Source organism: Equus asinus, chromosome 2, assembly GCF_041296235.1.
Source record: "Equus asinus isolate D_3611 breed Donkey chromosome 2, EquAss-T2T_v2, whole genome shotgun sequence".
NCBI classification, from domain to species: domain Eukaryota; kingdom Metazoa; phylum Chordata; class Mammalia; order Perissodactyla; family Equidae; genus Equus; species Equus asinus.
In genome coordinates this window covers 39495365-39518208 of record NC_091791.1, presented here as the reverse complement: position 1 = coordinate 39518208, position 22844 = coordinate 39495365, and the positions used below count along the sequence as shown (strand labels likewise).

The window sequence follows — 22844 nt, the reverse complement described above, 5'->3', positions numbered from 1 at the left end:
AAGATATAATCATTGGGAGAACTGGGTAAAGGGTACACTGAACATATATACCACCTTTGCAACTTTCTATGAATCTAGAATTATTTCCAAATAATAAGTGGAAAAAAAATTGGTTAAATATCTCTTTTAGGTGGTCTTAATTTATTGCATAATCTGCAGACTAACGTCCTGAAGTCAATAATGTTTTCTAAGGTTTGGTATTTGTAACTGGTCTCTGTCCTAATTAAGTTAATAGGAAAATAGGAAACTCTTATATAGCATGTAATATGCTCTAGGCGCTTTACATATATAGGCTTATTAATCCTCACCAAACCCAATGTAATAAGTACTATTATTATCCCCTTTTTACAAATGAAGTCCAAAGCACACAGAGGTTACTTGACTAGAAAGAGCTGAAGCCAGTGTACAGAGTCAAGCAAATGCATTCAAAGTCTATGTGGATCTCAGACATATAGAGATCCTAAGGGAAATCAAAGCAGGTGTGCCCTGTTCAAGGCTGAGCTCTAAATATGAGGCATTGTAGCTGGCTTCTTTTTATTGGCTGTTCCTCACCTAACAAAGAAAATCTGCTTTTGTTTTTACAGTAAGAATGCGGATGGAGATCAGATCAAGGACAGGCTGGAGCAGCTGAGATGTCACTTTACATGGGATTTGCTAATTGAAGACACTGCAATGCCTGATTTGGAAAACAGGATCTTCGATGAGATTGAGTTCCTAGACACCAAATACAACGTGGGAATACACAACCTACTGGCCTATGTGAAACACCTGAAAGGCCAGAATGAGGAAGCCCTGAAGAGCTTGAGAGAAGCTGAAGACTTAATCCAGGAAGAACATGGTGACCAATCAGGCATGAGAAGTCTGGTTACCTGGGGCAACTATGCCTGGCTGTATTACCACATGGGCAGACTGGCAGAAGCTCAGACTTACCTGGACAAGGTGGAGAACACTTGCAAGAAGTTTGCAAATCCCTCCAGCTATAGAATCGACTGTCCTCAGATGGACTGTGAGGAAGGATGGGCCTTGCTGAAATGTGGAGGAAAGAATTATAAACGGGCCAAGGCCTGCTTTGAAAAGGCTCTGGAAGTGGACCCAGAAAACCCTGAATTCAGCACTGGGTATGCAATCACCGCCTATCGCCTGGACGGCTTTACTGGAGCAACACAGATGAGTGAGGCATTCTGTCTGAACACACTAAAACAGGCCGTCAAGCTAAATTCAGAAGATGGATATATTAAGGTTCTCCTTGCCCTGAAGCTTCAGGATGTAGGACAAGAAGCTGAAGGAGAAAAGTACATTGAAGAAGCGCTGACCAACACGTCCTCGCAGACCTATGTCCTTCGATATGCGGCCAAGTTTTACAGAAAAAAAGGCTCTCTGGATAAAGCTCTTCAGCTCTTTAAAAAGGCCTTGAAAGCAACACCCTCCTCTGTCTTCGTGCATCACCAGATAGGGCTTTGCTACAGAGGACAAGTGATTCAAATGAAGAAAGCTGCAAACTGGCAACCTAGAGGACAGGATAGAAAAAATGTTGAGAGAATTGCAAGATTAGCCATATCTCATTTGGAATTTGCTCTGGAAGAAAAACCCACACTTGATATTGCTTATGTAGACCTGGCAGAAATGTATATAGAAGCAGGTGACCACAGAAAAGCTGAAGACACTTATCAAAAAGTGTTAACCATGAAAGTACTCGAAGAAGAACAGCTGCAAAGGGTACATTTCTCCTATGGCCGATTTCAGGAATTTCAAAATAAATCTGAAGACCATGCAATTATCCATTATTTAAAAGCAGCAGAAATAGAAAACGCATCTTTTGTAAGGGATAAAAGTATCAGGTCTTTGGAGAAATTGGCTTTAAAGAAACTTCAGAGAAATTCATTTGACACAGAAACCATGAGAATCCTTCAGTTCATTCACAAATTGAAAGCAGAAATGAATAAAGCCCTGGAGGGCCCTGAGGCTCACTGCTGACTGAGAACTCTGTGGAACATGATCCTAGGCACTGAAGTATCGACCACTTTCCTATTTCACCTGATTTTATGTTAACACATACTAATCATCTTACCTGCTTGCTGCTTTCAGAACATGTTATGTAATTTACTGTAATGATGCAATTTTTGAATAATTACTCAAACCTGGGAAAATAGTTGCATTCAAAAAATAGTGAAACAATATATATGTCTCTGTGTGTGAGAGAAAGGAAGAGAGAGAGAATGGGACCATTTCTCTGTGAATGCTATATAGTAGGAAAAAGTTTGTTGAGTAGATAGGCAGCAAATAAAACAAAGGACTTACATAAAATGAAATGTTTAATTCATTCATTTTATCAACAAATAGTTTTCAGTGCTAGATACCAAAAATACTATGGTGATGTAGGAGAGGAAAAAATTTTTTTTCCTCTACCCTTCTTAGGTTCTTTGGCTGGGGCCCTATAAATTAGGCAGACAAAAGGGTATCAAGAAAAAACAAAGTTTATTAACATATGCATCACACATAAACATGGGAGTACCTAGTGATGAGAAACTCAAAGGAGTAGTTAGAACTTGGGCTTATACAGCACCCTAACAAACCAACAATACATTTTTAGAGAACTGCTAAGACCAAGGAATAGAACTTTTGAGTTTCTAGGATAGCAAAATAACTACGTGAGAGAAACTAATGGAAGATAAGGGCTAGGTACTAAGGTTTGTTGTGTAGATTCCTCTAGTAGTGACTCTGGGCTGATAAGGGCCTAGAGTTGTTCCAGGAGCTCAACTTCTGTCCTTCCTGGTAGAGAGGGGAGGAGTGACATCTTTACAAATTTCTGTCCTGCTTTTAGGCAGATAGGGGGATGGCAGAGAGCTTTTCTTATATCTGCTTCTTCAGAATTGCCTTCAGCTCAAAATAATCTTTATGCCATAGTGGTATATTTGGGGATGGCATATTCTGTTACCCATCAGTGAACAAAGCAGACATTTTCCCAAAACCTCATGCAGCACACTATCTGGTCAGAGAGAGAGAGGGTAAAACAAGCACACAGTCAATTAAAGGTCAGCTTTCACCATGAAGATGTTTGAAATATAATTCATTGTCAAACTGTCCCATGTAGTTTCTCTTGTTTTATGCCATTTTGTTTGAAGCACTATTATTCAGTCATGTGCTGGTACTGATCCAGTTAGATGACGAAATATAAACAGGATGCTAAATAATCTGTCAGCCCATCTGTAGCAATCACTTTTTTTTTTAAGATTTTATTTTTCCTTTTTCTCCCCAAAGCCTCCTGGTACATAGTTGTATATTTTAGTTGTGGGTCCTTCTAGTTGTGGCATGTGGGACACCGCGTCAGCATGGCCTGATGAGTGGTGCTGTGTCTGAGCCCAGGATGTGAATCGGCAAAACCCTGGGCCGCCAAAGCAGAGTGGGCAAACTTAACCACTAGGCCACGGGGCCGGCCCCAGCAATCACCTTCCCTTATGACATTTTATTAAAAGGCAATGCACAACAAATAATATTTTTAAGAGGAAACACAAGGAAACAATGTTATTGGTTTTTATTCTTGGATTTGAGAGAAGATGTATTAATTTCCTATTGTGGCTATAAGAAATTAGCACAAACTTGGTGGCTAAAAATGACACAAATTTATTATCTTACAGTTCTGCAGGTCAGAAGTCTGAAATGGATTTCACTGGACTCAAATCAAGCTGTTGGCAGCCACACTCCTTCTGGAGGCTGGAGGGGACAATCCTTTTTGTACCTTTTCCAGCTTCTAGAGCTGCCTGCATTTCCTGGTGGGGACCCCTAATACATCGGAATACAAGTCTCCATGGAATTCACAGGAATCTTGGGTAGGCTTTGGATTTTAACTGAAATTCTATAGGAATTGAAGTGAGCAAAATGTGTATCATTGAGGGGGAGGCATAAGAGTTACAGAGAAGCAATCTTCCCAACTTCACTATCACTAAAACAAGAGATTTATCAGATTTAACAAAAACGGTACCTTAAAGTTCTTGATTTGGGGTAAGGAGGCTGCGTGGTGCTAAAATAAGTCTAACCACTGCCAACTCTGCCAAAGTCAGCAATATTAAAAGCAAATAATTCTTGGATAATTAGTCAATTCTTTGACTGTTAGGCAACTCTTCCCAGACATTGCTATACATCATTGAACCCAGAAAGCTGAGCTCATTAATGCAAAATAAATCTCTGGATTATGTAATGTGTTCGTGAGAGGTGTCTTTGACAATCTCCAGAGATTACGGTTACTTAGTGTGTGCTATAACCTAATACCATCTCTCTATCCCATTCCTCGCAATTCTAGAAGAGATCTCTGCACTTTCCAGAACTCAGTAAAACCAAGCGTGGGACAGTCTGGATATTTGCAGAGAAAAACATGCAGCAAATTCAGGAAAATGAATGCTCTTTGGTGTTGAAAATACTTTTGCCAAACTTACACATGAATATCTCCAGGCATTACCAAGAGGTCTCTTTAAATTGACAGCCTAATTTCAGAAGCTTGTTACTCCCATGTAAATGACTGACAGAACCACAGCTGCTGTCCTTATTTAGATTCTCCCACTCAAGGACTCCTCCAAGTGCCCAGGGAGTGTCTCTCAGGTACCCCTAAATCAGGCCAAACCACAGCTCCAGCCATTTCCTACTGTTATATGAGTCCCAACCCAGATCTTTGCTAATTGCTGTCTACACACCACTGTAGGCTCCAGTTCTTTGGGGACCACCCTGGCCACCAATGTCCCCATTCTCCATATGCTGCTAGAGCTGGACCTGTATTGGGACCAAGGGCATCTACCCTACAGCCTGCCTCAGCTTGAACTACCCACCCTAAGCCTATGTCCATAGCTTTGTATCTCTTCCCCAGCCAGACCAAACATGGTAACAGCCACTTCCACTCTGGAGCCCTATGCTGAAGGCAGTAGGCCTTTTCTGACATTCCCCTTGATACCCACTCTCTCACCCAGGAACCTCCTGAACTCCAGTGCCATCCCCAACTTCTCTTGATTTGTATACAACTTTTGCTCTCCTACCTGGAATCTACCTCCAATCTCTTGCAGACTGTGCTATGTGGCCTAATTCAAATAAATGAGGAATGTACGTGAGGGTAGTATTTACAGCAGTGATTCCCAACTGAGGGGGATATAAGAGGAGAGGGGAGGATTTGGGAGCCAAGGGAGAAAAAAGTCACATTTGGCACCATCTGCAGACAATTTTGGTTCTCACAACAGCAGGGTACTACTGACATCTGGTGGGTATATGCAAGCTGGCTGCTTAAACATCCTAGAATGCACTGGACAGCTTCCCACAACACAGAATTCTCCAGCCCAAATGTCAATAGTGCCAAGATTGAGAACTGACTTACGTGTGTTTCTTGGAAGAGTTATTGCTTAAGTTTCAGTTTCCCAAGCAGATTTTAGATCACTTGGCAGGTTTCACAACCTATTTCCCTTGTTCTCTAGTTGCTCTGTTTTACACGTTGAAACAAATAAATTCAAAAGACAATACACCACTGATTTTGCCAAGATTCCACCCAACCCAAAAATCTAGGAAAAAAAGACTGATACTCAAATTGCATCCAGGAACTTCAGCATGTTCAACACCCACTCAACTGTCAGGCCCTTGTTTCTTCTCAATCCTGAAAATGTATATTCCTTTAAAATTTTTATAGATGTTTTTGCATTTCTGAATTTGAATGTCTAAACATTATAAGTAGATAAGCAGGATTTCTTTTTCCTTTGATTTTTTACCACTGATTGCTTAGCTGCTATCCATTTAAACCTTAATAAGCAAAGACAATCTATTGGCCCAGAAACAGCTAAGTGAAACGAAGGAAACAAGGAAGAGAAACGCCATCAACGAATGGGAAACTTTTTCAAACACTGCAGCTCTATTAAACTTTTCTACTTCCTTGGTAAGAAGGAAACTCTGGGTTATTTTTCTATCCCAAATAAACCATTCAGTACCTTTTCTAAAATGTGGCTTCCCACTTCGGATAAACATTACAATAGCCCAGAGGCCCACCACACTCACATTATCTCACTGACCTCATTTCTTCAGACTTCCCCCCTGCTCTCCCCACTCCACACACACCACCCACACATGCCAAGTGTGCTCTGACCTCCAGGCCTTTGCACCTCCTGTTTCCCCTGCCTTGAATGCTCTTCCCTAGCCCCATATCCACAGTGCTCACTCCTTCACCCCCTTCGGATCTCTGTTCAACTGCCACATTCTCAGTGAAACCTTCTCTTACCAACATATCTATAACAGCAGAACACCCTGCACTCCAACCCTCTCTATGCTTTTTCTCCATAGCACCATCTGACATAATGGAGGGCCTGGGCCTTGCTTGCTTAGCAAAAATCCCTAGGCCCATTGCAACCATGTGCTTCTGGCTCCCTTCTGGGCAGGCAGCCCAGCTACCAGGATTTGTAACCATCTGGGCCTGGCCAGCCTGGATCCTCCCTTATCCCAGAAGAACAACATCCTGTCTTACAGGGACACAGAGACCCTCCATGTCACCTACTGTTCCTAGGAACACTGGTCCTACCAAGGACAGCCCTTTGGCAAGCATGCAGCCTTTGTTCCTCTGCCTACTTAAGCAAGCTTCTCTTAGGGGGCGGATGTAGGTATTCGTATACTTCCGTCCAGCTGGCCGCCACTGGACACCCTCCCTCTAAGTAAAGCCAATAAACCTACATGTCTCGTTGGCATTCTCGAATTAAAAAATAAAGTCAGCAGTGTTCAGACTAGTGGCCACAGAATGAGACTGTACATCGTTGTCCATTTACAAAGCAAAGTCAACGGAATGATATAAAAGTGATAACTGGTGCCTTTTTAAGTTTTTCTCAAAGTTTGAGAATTATCTTGTCTCTCTCTGCATATCCAGGAGCCAGACGCAGAAGACAGTGAGGAGGCAGGGCTTGTCCCTTGTCTGTTTTATTCATTGCTGTATTGACAGTGCCTTGAACAATGTCTGGCTCTTAGCAGTCGCTTAATAAATTTGTTGAATGAATGAATGATTGAATTCGAAGGGGACAAAACTTTAGTGTATTTAGCACTTTCTGCTTAGATTCCCAATACCACCCCTTCTTTATTAGGACCTTATTACAGGAAGCATGGTTGACAAGGGCACAGAAGGCAACCGCTCTCATAGGATTGTGGGTGAGGGTGTATAAATCTCTTTGCAAAGCTATTCAGCAATAGCTAGGGAACTATAAAATATATATATACATTTGACCCCCAAATTTCTCTATATTTACACAACGGAAATAATGGCACAGGTGCACCACCTGTGTTGTCTGTTGAGGCAAGAATGAGAGCAGGGACTTCCGTTTCAGCTCAGGGTACATAAAGATGGAAAGAGCATCGCTGCCACCCTCATAACACAAATCACGCTGAACAATCTCCTGTCACGTTCTTCAAAACAAAAATAACTCAATAGAGAACCTCCGCGAGACAGATGAGAACCAAGACCAAAGTCCCCAGGTTCAAAGTCCCCGGCTTCAAACTCCGCACTCAACGACCCCGGGCTCCCAAGACGTCTCCCTTCAGCTCCTCAGACCGGCCAGGGCCCCCCTCACCTCTTGCAGAAGTTTCGTTTCCCGCAGCTGGACGCCGCCCAGTCGCGGATCAGATTCACTTTCCAGTTACCCATTCCGCCTCGGTCCCGCCTTCAAGAAGACCAACCCCCCCGCACCGATAGAAAAGGGCAGCTGCAGCGCGGGAGCACACGCCAGCGCCCACGGACACACCCGCGCCCACGCACACACCCGCGCCCACGCACACGCACACGGACGCGCTCGGGCGCGCGCCGCCGCTTGTCAGCTCGTGCTCCCAGTCCTGAGGAGAAAGCCCGAGGGGCTGCGGCTTCCCTCGCCGACCCCGCCGCCATGAGGTAAGGGCTCTTCCCCGCTCCTCCCAACTCTGCCTAGGCCTTTATTCACACCGGTGTTTCTCCTTGTCCCGTTTTCAGCGCAGCGCTGCGGCCCTTTGAGGGGCCAAGCCCCTCCCGCCCCGCAGCCGGGCGTCTGGACTCCCGGGCGTCTGAAGTCGGGCCTGACGGGGAGGGGGGCCGAGGCACGCGCCCGGGGAGGCCTGTCTCCCGGCGGCTCCGCGCGGCCGCCCGGGTATCTGCCCGAGATTGTTTGCGGCCGCCCCGGGGGCCGTGCGCCGGCGTGTCCGCGGCGCGGATCCCCTTAGGGCCGTGGCCGTCCCCTCCTTCCCAGGGCTGCAGCTGCCGTTCCCTCAGTGTGTGCAGACGCGGTTTGGCCGCAGCCCTCCAGGCGGCGCATCGTCTGCTGCTGCCATTTTGCCTGATTTCTGGGTCTGAGTTCCTCCCTCCCCGGGAGCTACCTTTGTTCCGCTACACGGTCTTACTGCTCCGCCCGATCCGCTCTTCTATGATGATTTCTTCCCCGTCCCCTTCACTAGTGCATGCTGGTGGGGTCCTTTTCGTCCCCATTTTGTGTCCTGTCCCCGGGGCTAGCACCCTGCCCTGCATGTGGTCACTGAACCATCCGCATTTCAGAAGTTGAAGACTGAGAGGTTAAGATCTTGGGCGCCTGAGGCAGATAGTCCTTTGTTCTGAATGCTGACTCTGCACAACTTCTAGTTGGGTGACCCAAAGCAAAGTTTCCTAAACTCGGTGAGTCTGTTTCTTAGATGTTATAAAACTTAATGGCAGCCATCTCTTAGGACTGTGGAAAGGGTTAATTGCTTAGCACATGCTATTTGCATATCTTGACTATTATTGTAAGTAAAGAAGAAAATAAGTGCCTCACTTCGAACATTTGTAAGAAGGGAGGGAGGTATCAGGAAGGAGACTGGAGAAACAGGAAAAACGGGGTGCACAGTATCTATATGCAAGATGGGGTGGAAGAGGGATGAACCCCATTGGGGACTGTCTCCCAGGAACAGTGAAAGACTGCTCCTTCCAGGCAAAACTCCAGAATTGCCTGAAGATAAATACCCCTTCAGACACAATAGTCGCTCTCCACCAGCCTCCCGGAGACAAAGTTTACAACTTAAGTGAACAAAGTTTAAAAAAGGAAAACTCACGGCATCCAGTTATGCAGAGATTCCACAGAGTCTGGGCAAAGCAGTGGAGTCTGAAAATCCCTTTGAGATCTCAGACCACATTCAGAATGCCTGAGGCAGCCCTACTCATTGTCCTTGGGCTGAGCTGATAGAAACCTTCCAGACAGAAGCAGGTGTTCATTTTACTCTATGGATGGGCATGGGGCTGCTAAGCCCATATTGTCATGGATCTGGGCAGGCTGTTCAGCTCATGGCATGTCGTGCCTAGGATTTTGGTACAGTTACCCCAGAGAAAGGAACAACTACCAAGGCACGGTCTTGCCAGGTTTCCTAATCAGGATTGTATGAAACAGTCCAAAACCTATTTTCTTCTTTTTTTTTTTTTTTAAGGATTGGCACCTGGGCTAACAACTTGCCAATCTTTTTTTTTTTTTTTCTGCTTTATCTCCCCAAACCCGCCCTGTACACAGTTGTATATCTTAGTTGCAGGTCGTTCTAGTTGTGGGATGTGGGATGCCGCCTCAACGTGGCCTGACGAGCGATGCCATGTCCACACCCAGGATCCGAACCCTGGGCCTTGGCAGCGGAGCGCGTGAACTTAACCACTCGGCCACGGAGCCGGCTCCCAAAACCTATTTTCAAAATCCAAACATGAAGTCAGACACAGAGCATGCCAAGATAGAAAGACAAGTGGGATAGGGCAGAGTGAAGTGGGAGAAAGTTTAGAGCTTCTGTCTTTATTAGCAGAAGGAAAGAACTAACAGAAATTCCCTCATCTGGCATTTAGGTGCTTTTTATGCTAGACTTATGCCTCTGGGCTGGACATGCCAGAAGTTGCCAATATGGAACTGCATTCATTCATTCATTCAACAAATATTTATTTATTGAGCTTCTACCATATGCCTAGGATAAGAGATGCTGGGGACACAGAGGTGAAAAAATAAAATCAAAACAAGGTCCCTATTCTCATGGGGCTTACATTTAAACGGGGAAATAGACAAACAGTAGATAAGTGAGTAAAGAATCAACATAATTCAGAAAGTGATAAGTGCTATAAGGAAAATAAAATAGTGTAATGGGCTAAGACAGTGATGTAGAATGCAGGGGGCTATCTTAGATACCTCTGCCACAGGCAGCCTCTTAGGTAGGGAATATTTGAGCTGAACTTACAGGAAAGAGCTAGTCATGCAAAAATTTAGGAGCAGAGCAATCTGAGTAAACATAACAGGCGTAAAAGTCCTTGAACTTGATATGTTCAAGATAGGAAGAAGGTCAGTATGTCTAAAGCACAGTAAATGAAGAGAGTAGTAGGAGAGAAGGCTGGACAGACAGATGAGGCCAGCTCCTTTAGGGACTTGTAGGACATGGCAAGGGCTGGATTAATATCTAGGGATGTTGGGAAGTCATTGGGAGATTTTAAGCCAGGGTACGGACATAATCTGGTTTACATTTTCAAAAGTCTACTGGTACTATGTGGGAACCAAAAGTGGAAGCAGGGAGACCAGATTTTTCCGCAGCTCAAAGGGAAGGTAATTGTGTTTTAGACTAGGAAATTAGCAGTGGAAATGGAGAAAAGTGGATGGATTTGAGATGCATCTGGGTGGTAGAATTAAGAGGACTTCCTATTGGATTGAATGAGGAGTTGAGAGAAGAGGAGCAATCAAAGATTACTCCTAGGTTATTTGGCCTTGGAACTAAGAGGTGCCAAACAAGGTGGGGAAGACTGAGGGAGGAACATGCTCAAGGAGCCCAGATTTCTGTATTGGATATGTTTATTTGAGTTGCTAGTTGAACTTGTAATTGAAGATGTGAATTGAAGATTAGGTAAGTCTGGAATTCAGGGGAGAGATCAGAGTTAGAGGAAATACATTGGAAGATCATCAGCATATACGTCAGAAAGTCTTTAATTGGATTGTTGGGAAAAAAATATTTTAATTCCCTTAATAATGATGATAATTATGTCTGTGATAACTAAGATTCTTGCTTTTCCTTTGGTTCACTTCTAATACATTTTTGGCTAGCTCTTTCGTTTTGTTTGAGAGAATCATTAATCATCCTTAAAGAATAATTCTCGAGCCAGCCCTGATGGCCTAGTGGTTAAAGTTCGGCACTCTTACTGCTTGGTGGCCTAAGTTTGGTTCCTGGTCAGGCAACCACATCAGTCATCTGTTAGCAGCCATGCTGTGGCAGCGGCTCACATAGAACAACTAGAAGGACCTACAACTAGAATATACAACTATGTAATGGGGCTTTGGGGAGGGAAGAAAAAGAAAGAAATCTCTCTGCCACTCCCTGTCTGAAATACTCTGCACAGCAAATCCTGGTAAGAAGTAGCACCATCTCAAAACAACTCCAACAGTTCGGAATGTTGTGACTTTAGATTGAGGACTCATATTTGAAACCATTGTTTTCTTATCCTGAGACTTTTAAATATCTGGTATGTCTTTTCTAAGGGGCAATCGCACAGACCTTTTACCTACTCTCTAAGCTGCTCTAAAATCTCTTCTTGTTTTCTTTTTAGGTCCTCCTGAGGCAAAGTGAATTTTACATACGTTAGATATATCTTATATTTTAAAGTAAACTATTCTAAAAAATGACCCCAAATTTTTATATTAAAGAGGTAGTATAGCATTATGGTTGAAAGGCATTAGCTTTTCAGTCAGGCAGAACTAGGTTTGAATCTTGGCCCAGCCACTTTATATCTATAATCTTTTCTTTTTAATATTTTCTTTTTCCTTTTTCTCCTCAAAGCCCCCTGGTACATAGTTGTATATTTTTAGTTGTGGGTCCTTCTAGTTGTGGCATATGGGATGCCACCTGAGCATGGCTTGATCAGCCATGCCATGTCCACGCCCAGGATCTGAACTGGTGAAACCCTGGGCTGCCGAAGTGGAGCACGTGAACTTAACCACTCAGCCATGGGGCCAGCCCCTATAGCTCTGTAATTTTGAATGTGTAATTTAAACTCTCTGGGACCAGCCTGGTGGCGCAGCAGTTCAGTGCGCATGTTCTGCTTTGGCGGCCCAGGATTCGCCAGTTCGGATCCCAGGTGCGAACATGGCACCGCTTGGCAAGCCATGCTGTGGTAGGCATCCCACATATAAAGTAGAGGAAGATGGGCACAGATGTGAGCTCAGGGCCACTCTTCCTCAGCAAAAGAGGAGGATTGGCAGCTGATGTTAGCTTAGGGCTAATCTTCCTCAAAAAACAAAACAAAAAAACTCTCTGTCTCCCAGTCCTCATCCATAAAATTGTGAAAATAATAAGAGATTGTTATAAAAATTAAATGTAATTTGTATAACGTGCTTGGCACACTGCCTGGCATATAGTAAACTATCACTGAATGGTAGTTTTGGTTATTTTTTTTGAGTACTCATCTGATTCTAGATAGTGTATTATAAATAGTGTAACTTTTATACTATTGAGCTGAATCTGTAGGAAGCCCAGGTCACATGCCTAAAGTTGGTTTTTCAAAAACATCCTTCTTTGCCATTTAATTTAGCTCTTGACCTTGAATAAAATAGCAAAAATTTCAAGTTAAAGGAGAACTCTAACCTGTTGGGCTTGAGGCCTTTTTATCCATTAAGCCCTATAGGCCCAGTGTCTCCAGCTATCCTGTCCCATCCAGTAGCCACTAGACTATGTGCTATTTAAATTAATTAAAAGTAAATAAAATTAAAAATTCAGTTCCTTAGTATGAGCCACATTTAAAGTGATCAGTGGCCACATGTAGCTAATGTCTGCCATTTTGTACAGCACAGATAAGAGCATTTCCATCATGGCAGAAAGTTCTTTTGGAAATCTTAGGTCTAGAACCTATAGTCATTAAAATGTAGGATCTGTATATATGTATATATGTGTGTATATGTATATACACAGAAAGAGAATAAATTTGAAAAAATTATAAAATTGAAATCATAAGCTGACTCAAATTTCTACTAAATATGTCAACTATGAATGTTTAAATTTAGTGTTCATAAAATTTGGAAAACATTTCATAGAGTAGTGTATTTGATTATAAATATTAAATGGTTTTATTTTTCCAATGACTACTACTAATTGTGCAAATAATCCAGTTCTCTAACTCTTCTATCACTTTTGGCTATTAGGATAGCCTCTTTCCAGTTGTTAAAGACTCAGTCCAATTCCTCAATCTCATATTTGATTCAAAGCACTTTTCTCCTCCTTCCCAAACCCCAGCAAATATTGATATAAGTGCTATGAAGAACAGGAAAATACGATAGACTAGACTTTAGGATGACTGGCAAGGTGGGGGTGCAGCTTTAGCTAAGGTGGTCAGGGGTAGGCCTCTGTGAAGAGCTGACATTTGAGCCAAGACCAGAATTAGGAGAATAAGTAAGCCCTTGAACTCTCTTAGGGAGAGTTCACAGAGGCAATAAAAAGGAGGTACAGGTGCCCTGAGGTAGGAACATACTTGGCATGAGAAATAAGAAATAATAAAATTCTTTTAAAAGCCTGTATGGCTGGAGTGCAGTGAGTGAGAAGAAAGAGGTACAAAATTAGGCTAGAGAAGTAGATGTGGGCCAAATGCTGAAGGGCATAGCAACCATGGTTAGGAGTTTGAGGCTGGAGATAAAGATTTGAGCATTAACAGTGGATAGCTTTACTTCTGCTTCATATTCCATCTTGCAATTTCCCTCTTTCTCTCCCACAAGCATCATTTTCTCCCTTAATATTGGACCCTTTCCCTTGGCATATCACTAAGTCATTAAAAATATCATAATTAAATTTTTTTTGACAATTCCTCCAGCCTCCCTCTAGCTGTAGCACTATTTCTCTACTCCCTTCATAGTAATATTCCATGAAAGAGTGGCCTATATTCCCGATATCCACTTCTTTACCTCTCATTATTCCCTCAACTTTGTCCAGTAATATGTTCATCCCTACCATTCTATTAAAACACTTATCAAGGTCCCCCACACGTTTACTCCTGCCAGAAAAAAGTGATATATCATTCTCTGTCCATATTTTCTCAACCTCTTAGAACCATTTTACACATTGAATATCCATCTTTCTTTCTTGAAGTAAACATTTTCTTCCTTAGGCTTTCATGACACCAGGTTTCTCAATTCTCCTGCTCCCTCACTGATTGTTCTTTCTTGGCCTCCTTTCCTGTCCTTCTACTCTGCTTCACAGCAGAGTCTTACATGTCTTACAGCATAGTGTAACTATGTCTTACAGCATAGTTTTTGACCTTCTCCCTGTGTGCTCACTCCGAAAGTAATTTCCTCTAGATCTCCTGGTTTTAAAGTTCATCTCATGCTGATGACTCCCAGTTTTGTATCCTTAGTTCTAATGTCATGCTTCCTCATCTCCAGGATTTTCTTCATTAATATCCAACTTCATACTTGTCATCTTCACTTGAATGTCTAATAGAAATCTCAAATTTAACATTTCAAAATAGTTCTCTTGATATATCCACTTACTTCCTGAAGTCAAAAGCATAGGAATTATTCTTGATTCCCTCTTTCACTCATGGTCCTCCCCACACCCAATTCATCAGAAAGACATGTCAGCTCTGCCTCCAAAGTATAACCATCCAGTCCTCACTAGCCCTTGACTACAACCCAAGTGTAAGCTTGCATCATCTCTCCCTGGATTCCATCAAGAGCTGCTTTCATGCCTCTTTCAGGGACATTAGCTCGCCCAAGCTATTTAAATTTTAGTTACCTCCCAGACCCCTTGCCAGCCTCCCATTCCCCTCTCCTGCTTTATTTTTCTCCTTAGCACTTATTATCATCTTACACACTGTATACTTTCATTTATTCTTTGGTCTTTTTATGGCATACTCCACCCCTGTATTAGAATGTAAGCTACATGAAGTCAGCATTTTTTCTTCTGTTTTGTTCATTGCTGTATTCCCAATACTTAGAACAGTGCCCTGCACATAGTAGGCTCTTAATAAATATTTGTTGAATATAGCTTCCCCACTAGTTTCCCAACTTCCTCTGTCATCCTTTCTCCACAGAACAGCCAGAGAAATTTTTTTAAACCTAGCTCAATCATGATCCCTACTTAAAAATCTCACTCCAGTGGTTTCCCTTTGCAATTAGACTAAAATTTATATTCCAAGACCTGCATCATCTAGCCCTGCCTACTACTACACCTCATCTCCTTTTGTTTACTAAGCTTCAGCCACACTTTTCTTTCTTCTGTCCTCTGAACTCTCCAAGTTTGTTCCCACATCAGGCCTTTGTGCTCACTGATGGCTCAGCCGAAACCAGGGTTTCTAAACCTCAGCATTATTGGTATTTTAGGCTGGATAATTCTTTGTTGTTGGGGCTGACCTGTGCATTGTAGGACATTTAGCAGCGTCTTGTTTTGACCCAGTTAGATGCTAGTAGCATTCCTCCAGTGGTGACAGCCACATTGTCTCCAGACATTACCAGATGTCCTCTTGCTGGGCAAAACTACCCTGGTGGAGAACCACTGATCTAGACTGTTCTGCTCTCAGGTCTTTCATGAGTGCCTCCTTTTTATTATTGAGATCTTCCTGCAATTGCCCCTTTCTACAAGGGCTTTTCCTTGTCAAGCATAACTAAAGTACTCTCCCACTCCCACCGTTTAATCCCATTACTCTGGTTCTTTTTTCTTCTTAACACTTATTACTGTCTGGAATTATGTTGTCCATTGATTTGTTTACGTGTTTATTTTCTGTCAACTCCGTTTGTTCCCTCTCCCAGAGTGGAATTACCGTGAAAAAAGGGCCCCTTTCTATCTTTTTACTATTCTATCCACTACAACTAGAAAATTGCCTGGCAAGTATGAGTGAGGTGATCCATAAAGGTTGATAGAAATATTACTATAGTTCCCATAAACATTTATACAAATATATATTGTACATACAGGGAGTAGGGTTCTTTGTGGAGCAAAAAGGGAAATGCACATACACATAGGACACTGTTCATCTCATAATTAGAGCATTTCCCTCTTGGAGAGAAGCCTTAAGTAATTTTTTCTGTACATTTATTGTGACCCTTAATTATGGCCAATAAGACTAAATAGACTAAAAAGTCTTTCCTGACTGCCTCACCACCACCATCAGCAAAACAAACAAAACTGGGTCTATTATTAGGACTTTGTCAGTTGCAGACAGTACAAACCCAATTCGAACTGGTTAAGCAAAAAGAGAAAGAGAGATTATTTGCTTAAAAAAATAGAAGTCCCGTGATGGACAGGGTGATCCAGGCAAGACTAGATATAGATATTTAGTTGGTATCATGAGCAGTCTGTCTTTCTTCCTGTCTAAGCTCTGCTTTCTCTGCGTTTGGTTCTTTCTCAGGAAGGTTATCCCCAAAGATAACCACCAGCAACTCCAAACATATATTCTACCAGCTTAAAATTTTTGGAGGGAAGAGAAATAGCTTAACCAAAGTCCCATTTCAGCAAAATCATATTTTAATTGGACTATCTATGAACAGATGACTAGGATCGGGGAATGGCTGGAATATCTTATGCCTTCCCACAGACTGGAGTGAAGGGTGGACAGCCTGTCTCAAAACACATGGACTGAGAGTAGGGGGAGAGATTGTTCCACAAAAGAAAACTGAAAGAAGGGATCCTCATCAAGTAAAAGCCACCGATGTCCATGACACTGGACTAGGTCCCCTTCCTGGGTCACTTCCATGTTTACTTATAATATAGGCTCTGTATAAGCAAGGCCGTGTCTTGTTCACATTCACATCCCCAGGGTTATTCAGAAGATCTTGCACATAAAAGGCTCTCAGTAATGAATGAATAAATATTTCTTATTCCTTCCTTCCCCCTTCATCTTCCTAATTTGAGACAGTGTTTCCAGTGGGCCTTGCAGTGATTACACTATGCCTCACACAAAGGGAGCTCAACAAATATTTCTTGATTGAAATGAATAGCAAGGGCAATGATAAGTAAGCGTTAGCCTTTATTGTTGCCCACAACCCCAGAGGTCAGAAGGATGTGGCACTTACATCAAAACCTAGGTTCCTTTTGCCTTTTCCCCATCTTTATATAAATCTGTTACTCTCCTTTTATCTATCTCAAACTTATGCTTCTCCCTATCTCTTGGTATACCTGTTCTTGTCTGTTCCTGTGCCTTTTCTCTCTGTGGGGTTTCCTTCCTTCCCCCCTCCCTCTCTTCCTCTCTTCTCTGCAAAATGATGTTCCTGTGGCTTATCTGTCTTCTGCAGTGTCTTCTTCTCTTATTTCTCACCTTCTCTTCCTTCTCTTCTTCCCTCCTTTCTCTACTCTTAATACAATAATGGAATTTTTATATTAATTATTGACTATATATTTATTATTATTAATTGTCAAGGCTAGCAAGTAAAACATTTTAAATTCCCCTCTTCAAAAATAGGCGGTCCTTGTGGATTAGTGAGTGCTAAAAGGAAATAGATACCCTGTAACATAGAAAACCCTGTCATCTTTCCAGAATTTGTTATGCAATAAATAATGAGAATTTAATGAAATATTTCTAGGACATAATTGTACACAGAGAAAACTGGTATAAAGTTATAGGAGCCTACTGCTTTAACTGTAAGTAAGATCAAATAAAAGATAAAATTGGTTTTAAGCAAAGGACAATATTTAGGGTTTAAACATTATTTCCTTTATTTCTTGAAAATTAAAAAGAATTTTATCTTTAATTTTTATAATTTTTAAAAAGTATTTTATTGAGGTCGTATTCTGTAATTTCATTATGTAATTTCACGTGTACATTACTATATATTAGTTTCTATAGAGACTGCATTGTGCTTGCCACCAATAGTCTAGTTTTTATCCATCACCATACATAGGTGCACCTTTACCCCTTTCGCCCACCTTGCCATCTCCTTTCCTCTGGTAACCACTAATCTGTTCTCTTTATCCATGTGTTTATTTATCATCCACATATGAGTGAAATCATACAGTGTTTGTCTTTCTCTAGCTTATTTCCCTCAACATAATACCCTCAAGGTCCATCCATGTTGTTGCAAATGGGACGATTTGGCCCTTTTTCATGGCTGAGTAGTATTCCATTTTGTGTGAGAGTGTGTGTGTAACACATCTTCTTTATCCATTCATCAGTTGATGGGCACTTGGGTTGCTTTCACATCTTGGCTATTGTGAATAATGCTGCAGTGAACATAAGGTTGCATAAATCTCTCTGTATTGTTGATTTCAAGTGCTTTGGATAAATACCCAGTAGTAGGACAGCTAGCTGGATCGTCTAGTATTTCTATTTTTAATTTTTTGAGAAATCTAAAAAGGATTTTATCTTTGACAGTGAAATTCCTGAGGATGCCTTGAAGGCCATTCTGTTGGAGTTGGAATGTCACTTTACATGGAATTTACTTAAAGAAGACATTGATCTCTGTGAGGTGGAAGACACAATTGGGCAACAGCTTGAATTTCTTACCACAAAATCCAGACTTACTCTTTATAACCTATTGGCGTATGTGAAACACCTGAAAGGCCAAAATAAAGATGCCCTAGAGTGCTTGGAACAAGCAGAAGAAATAATCCAGCGTGAACACTCAGACAAAGAAGAAGTACGAAGTCTGGTCACTTGGGGAAACTATGCCTGGGTGTATTATCACATGGACCAGCTTAAAGAAGCTCAAACGTATATAGACAAGGTAGGGAATGTCTGCAAGAAATTGTCCTGTCCTTCCCACTACAAGTTGGAGTGTCCTGAGATTGACTGTGAGAAAGGGTGGGCACTCTTGAAATTTGGAGGAAAGTATCACCATAAGGCTAAAGTGGCTTTTGAGAAGGCTCTGGAAGCGGAACCTGACAATCCAGAATTTAACATCGGCTATGCCATCACAGTGTATCGGCTGGATGATTCTGACAGAGAAGGGTCTATAAAGAGCTTTTCTCTGGGGCCTCTGAGGAAGGCTGTTACCCTGAACCCAGATAACACCTACATTAAGGTTTTTCTGGCACTGAAGCTTCAAGATGTTCATGCAGAAGCTGAAGGGGAAAAGTATATTGAAGAAATCCTGGACCAAATATCATCCCAACCATATGTCCTTCGTTATGCAGCCAAATTCTACAGGAGGAAAAATTCCTGGGACAGAGCTCTTGAACTTTTGAGAAAGGCCTTGGAGGTGACACCAACCTCTTCTTTCCTGCATCACCAAATGGGACTTTGCTATAGGGCACAAATGATCCAGATCAAGAAGGCCACTCGCAACAGACCTAAAGGAAAGGATAAACTGAAAGTTGATGAGCTGATTACATCTGCCATATTTCATTTCAAAGCAGCTGTGGAGCGAGACTCTATGTTTGCATTTGCCTACACAGACCTGGCCAACATGTATGCTGAGGGAGGCCAGTATAACAATGCTGAAGAGGTTTTCCAGAAAGCCCTTCGTCTGGAGAACATAACTGATGATCACAAACATCAGATCCACTACCACTATGGCCGCTTTCAGGAATTTCACCGTAAATCAGAAAATACTGCCATCCACCATTATTTAGAAGCCTTAAAGGTCAAAGACAGGTCATCCGTGCGCACCAAACTGACAAGTGCTCTGAAGAAATTGGCTACCAAGAGACTTGGTCACAATGCTTCAGATGTGCAGAGTTTAAGTGCCCTAGGGTTTGTTTACAAGCTGGAGGGAGAAAAGAGGCAAGCTGCTGAGTACTATGAGAGGGCCCAAAAGATAGATCCAGAAAATGAAGAATTCCTTACTGCTCTCTGTGAGCTTCGACTTTCCATTTAAATGCATACTCTAGGAAATTAGTTCTAAGCTTTTCTCTTCCTTTTGGGTTCTTATATTTTTGTTTATTGATTTAATCCATTGTGCATTACAGAACCAATTTTTATTCAATGGTCATTGTGTACCAGGCATCATGCTACATACTTCATATACATTATGATGACTCTTTTGCTGTTTTATATTTTATTTAATTAAAATACTATAATCCATTGAGAAACAGCAGCCTTCTACCTGTTGAAATTTTTAAAAATATTGTGGCCATTATGACTTTATACCCTTTTATCTCTGCTATTTATAATTTCTGATTAAATTTTGTCAGATTTCACATATTACTCATTTATGCAGTGAGTATAATCCTGCATAAACCTTTGAGCCTAGGTCAGGAGCACTCTTTCAGAAATACACAATTATATTAGTTAAGCTCTTAACTATGCAGCTTGCAAAAGATGGAACCTTCCAGTTACAGACGTTCTGACTTTGATGAGGATATTTAACCATCAACCTGATGGTCACCTAAAGAATCCTCTTTGTTGAAAGAAAAAAGTTGATAAAAATAAATAAGTTTGTCATCTCTGATGAGTTCAATAAAAGGAGATGAACTAGAGCATGAGAAAAAAGATTTCCTCAAATACAGAGCTTTAGGGCCCCAGGAGAAATCTGAAGTATTATATCCCAAAATGTTCATTAAGTAGCTAGAAATAGTTCTGAGGAAAAAAATGAATAATTAAAAATTATTAGTCTCAAGTTTCTCGGGTTTTTTAACTAGAAGAATAAACCTAAACTGAATCTAGTTGGAATTACTTTTATTCTTTCCAATTAAAATTCCAGTATTTTTTGTTACAGTCATTGTGATAGAAAGCAAACCAATTGAGAAACTGGGAGAAATGATAAATAAAGGGGTAAAGTAGATGTCCCTAACCTATATCCCTAGATTGCCAAGATTTCAGGCATTTAGTTTGGGGTCTGAACTGGGTAGAGTTGTCATACGCACAATATCTGGCCTTTGGTTAACTGTTTGAGTATTCCAGAGTTACTTCTTGGAAGCTTTTTCTTTTGTCTGAAGCGTTCAGATTGATATGTTTTGCTATAGATCCTGCAGGAATAGTTAAGCCTTGCTTTCAGTTTTAATATCCACCTTGAAGAGTCACTGCTTAAGGGCTCTTATCCCAGGGCACTTTTTAAATTGGGATGTTACTAAAAGCCGCTTCTGTAATGTTTCTTTGATTATAGACTACACAATTATATTTACCACCACAGCATTAATGGAAAGGTGTGCCATGTGATTTAATTCTCCATCCTGCCAGTGTGGCTCTTAAAACTACTATGCATGTATGTGTGTGTTTACTTTTTGTTACTACTTTTTCATTTTTAAAATTTATATCGTTGTAATTATTATAAAAGTAATGAATTCTTATTGTAAAATTTTAAATATACAGAACTATATAAATTTAAAGGTGAGAGCAACCCCTCAGCCTACCCCAGTTACCCCCCTCAAGGTAAACTGTTAACAATTTGATATATATCCTTCCAGATATTTTTTCCTATGTATATGCAAACATACATATATATTGCAGTGTATCTCATGAAATAAATTTTTTAAAATGTTTGTTTTACTTAAGTCTCTGCTTTTTTGTTTATTTTTCTCATTTCATTTGTTTGTTCAACAAGCAAGAACAGGGAAGGGAATGATCTTTACTGAACTATTTCATAAAGGACTGAAGGTAGAAGTATCAGTAGAACCATTTGTCCCATTTTGCAGCAAATATTTTCTTTTGCAGCAAGTCATTATCCTCCATTGGGAATAATGTTGTAATTAAGATTATGTTCCCAAGTAGAGACTTCGCATGCAATGAAATACAGTTATATCAAAACAAAGATACAACTATAAGCCTCTATATTTAAATATTAGATTTTAAAATCTATTAAGTGACTTTAAAGTTCACTAGATATTAAAACCTTGAAATATGAAGAAGTCAACATTCTAAGAAAGTATAAAATCAGCATATGAAAAATGTAACTGTAAAATGAACTAAAATTAATATGTTTGTAATAACTTGAAATTTGGTCAATAATTGCTCTTGCCTTCCTAAAATTTATAATTATTTAGACATAATTTCATAAACTTTGGTTTTAAAAAAGACCTCAGATTTCACCTTTGTCAATTAAACATTAAAACTGAGGTATGAATTAACTTCCTAAATGATCATTTTCATCTTCAGATAATCCTTATTCTTAGAAATTTGTTTCTTCCATTTAGCTGAAGACTTTTGACTTGAACTTTACAAATTTTGGACTGTCATTAGGAACCTCAGATCTAATCCCATTTAGAGGTGACATTCTGTATTAGCACTCTTGATGCAAATGGCAGAAAACCCAGCTCAAACTGACCCAAGCAAAAATGGGAATGTAATGGCTGCTATAATTTAATAGTCCAGGAGCAGCACTATTTCAGATAAACTGAAGAGATAGGTGAGTCACCAAATACGTATTGGTGGCTATTAATAGAAGTCAAGTGATGCTGAGTAGCCAAAAACCACATGTCCAGTACACATGCCTTAAAGTATTTGAACACAGTTGCCCTGTGGCCCTGAGACTGCTTTAAGCTTAACATGCCATTTTCTTTCACCCACTCCCGTGAGACATTGAAGTCTCCTCCCCATCATGGTTAATTTGAATTCTCTTCAAATGGTCTTTATCCTTTGCTAATGGTTTGTGTTCAGAGTTTAACTTAATACCTTAATAAAGGGAGGTTTTAGGACCGTGGTAGAATGAGCCCTTCTTTTTTCTGTGAACTATACTTCTATTAATGTAGCCAAAATCAAATTATCCACTTAGTATCTGCTTATGTGTAGGTTTTTCCACACATGCCATTTTAAGGTATGCCTTTGACATCCTATACCTGAGCATTTGGCTTTTGAAAGTGTTTTACATCACTTGGTAGCATTCAGCACTTCAATTCAGATGACCAGATCTCTTAAGTTGTCAAGGAAATATTTGTATATAAGATGCTATTCATTGCAAATAACAGAACAGATAATAGAAAACCCAAGCTAAGCTGTCTTTAAAACAGTAAGAAAAGTAAGAAATCTTATTTTCAACTTGATTAAGCAACAC

General features: G+C 40.9%; 3 protein-coding genes across 6 annotated transcripts in view; 2 read left to right on the top strand and 1 right to left on the bottom strand.

Moving 5' to 3' along the window:
* Positions 1-1974, top strand: part of LOC106844970 (interferon-induced protein with tetratricopeptide repeats 1-like) — a 77572-nt gene extending 75598 nt beyond the window's left edge. For all 4 annotated transcript variants that reach the window (XM_070487543.1, XM_044754597.2, XM_044754591.2 and 1 more), the window contains exon 2: positions 585-1974. In XM_070487543.1, the coding sequence (XP_070343644.1) occupies positions 585-1974 (1390 nt within the window). The remainder of the gene's footprint in view (positions 1-584) is intronic.
* LIPA (lipase A, lysosomal acid type) overlaps positions 1-7754 on the bottom strand; it is a 277601-nt gene extending 269847 nt beyond the window's left edge. The window contains exon 1 of the mRNA XM_070487561.1: positions 7572-7754. The gene's annotated coding sequence lies outside the window, so the exon portion shown is untranslated. The remainder of the gene's footprint in view (positions 1-7571) is intronic.
* On the top strand, positions 7748-21343 carry LOC106830024 (interferon-induced protein with tetratricopeptide repeats 5). The gene is made up of 2 exons (XM_044754524.2): positions 7748-7885; positions 18290-21343. Exons 1-2 carry the CDS (start codon positions 7881-7883, stop codon positions 19731-19733), a joined length of 1449 nt encoding a protein of 482 aa, XP_044610459.1. The 5' UTR covers positions 7748-7880; the 3' UTR covers positions 19734-21343.
* Positions 21344-22844: the final 1501 nt, after the last annotated feature.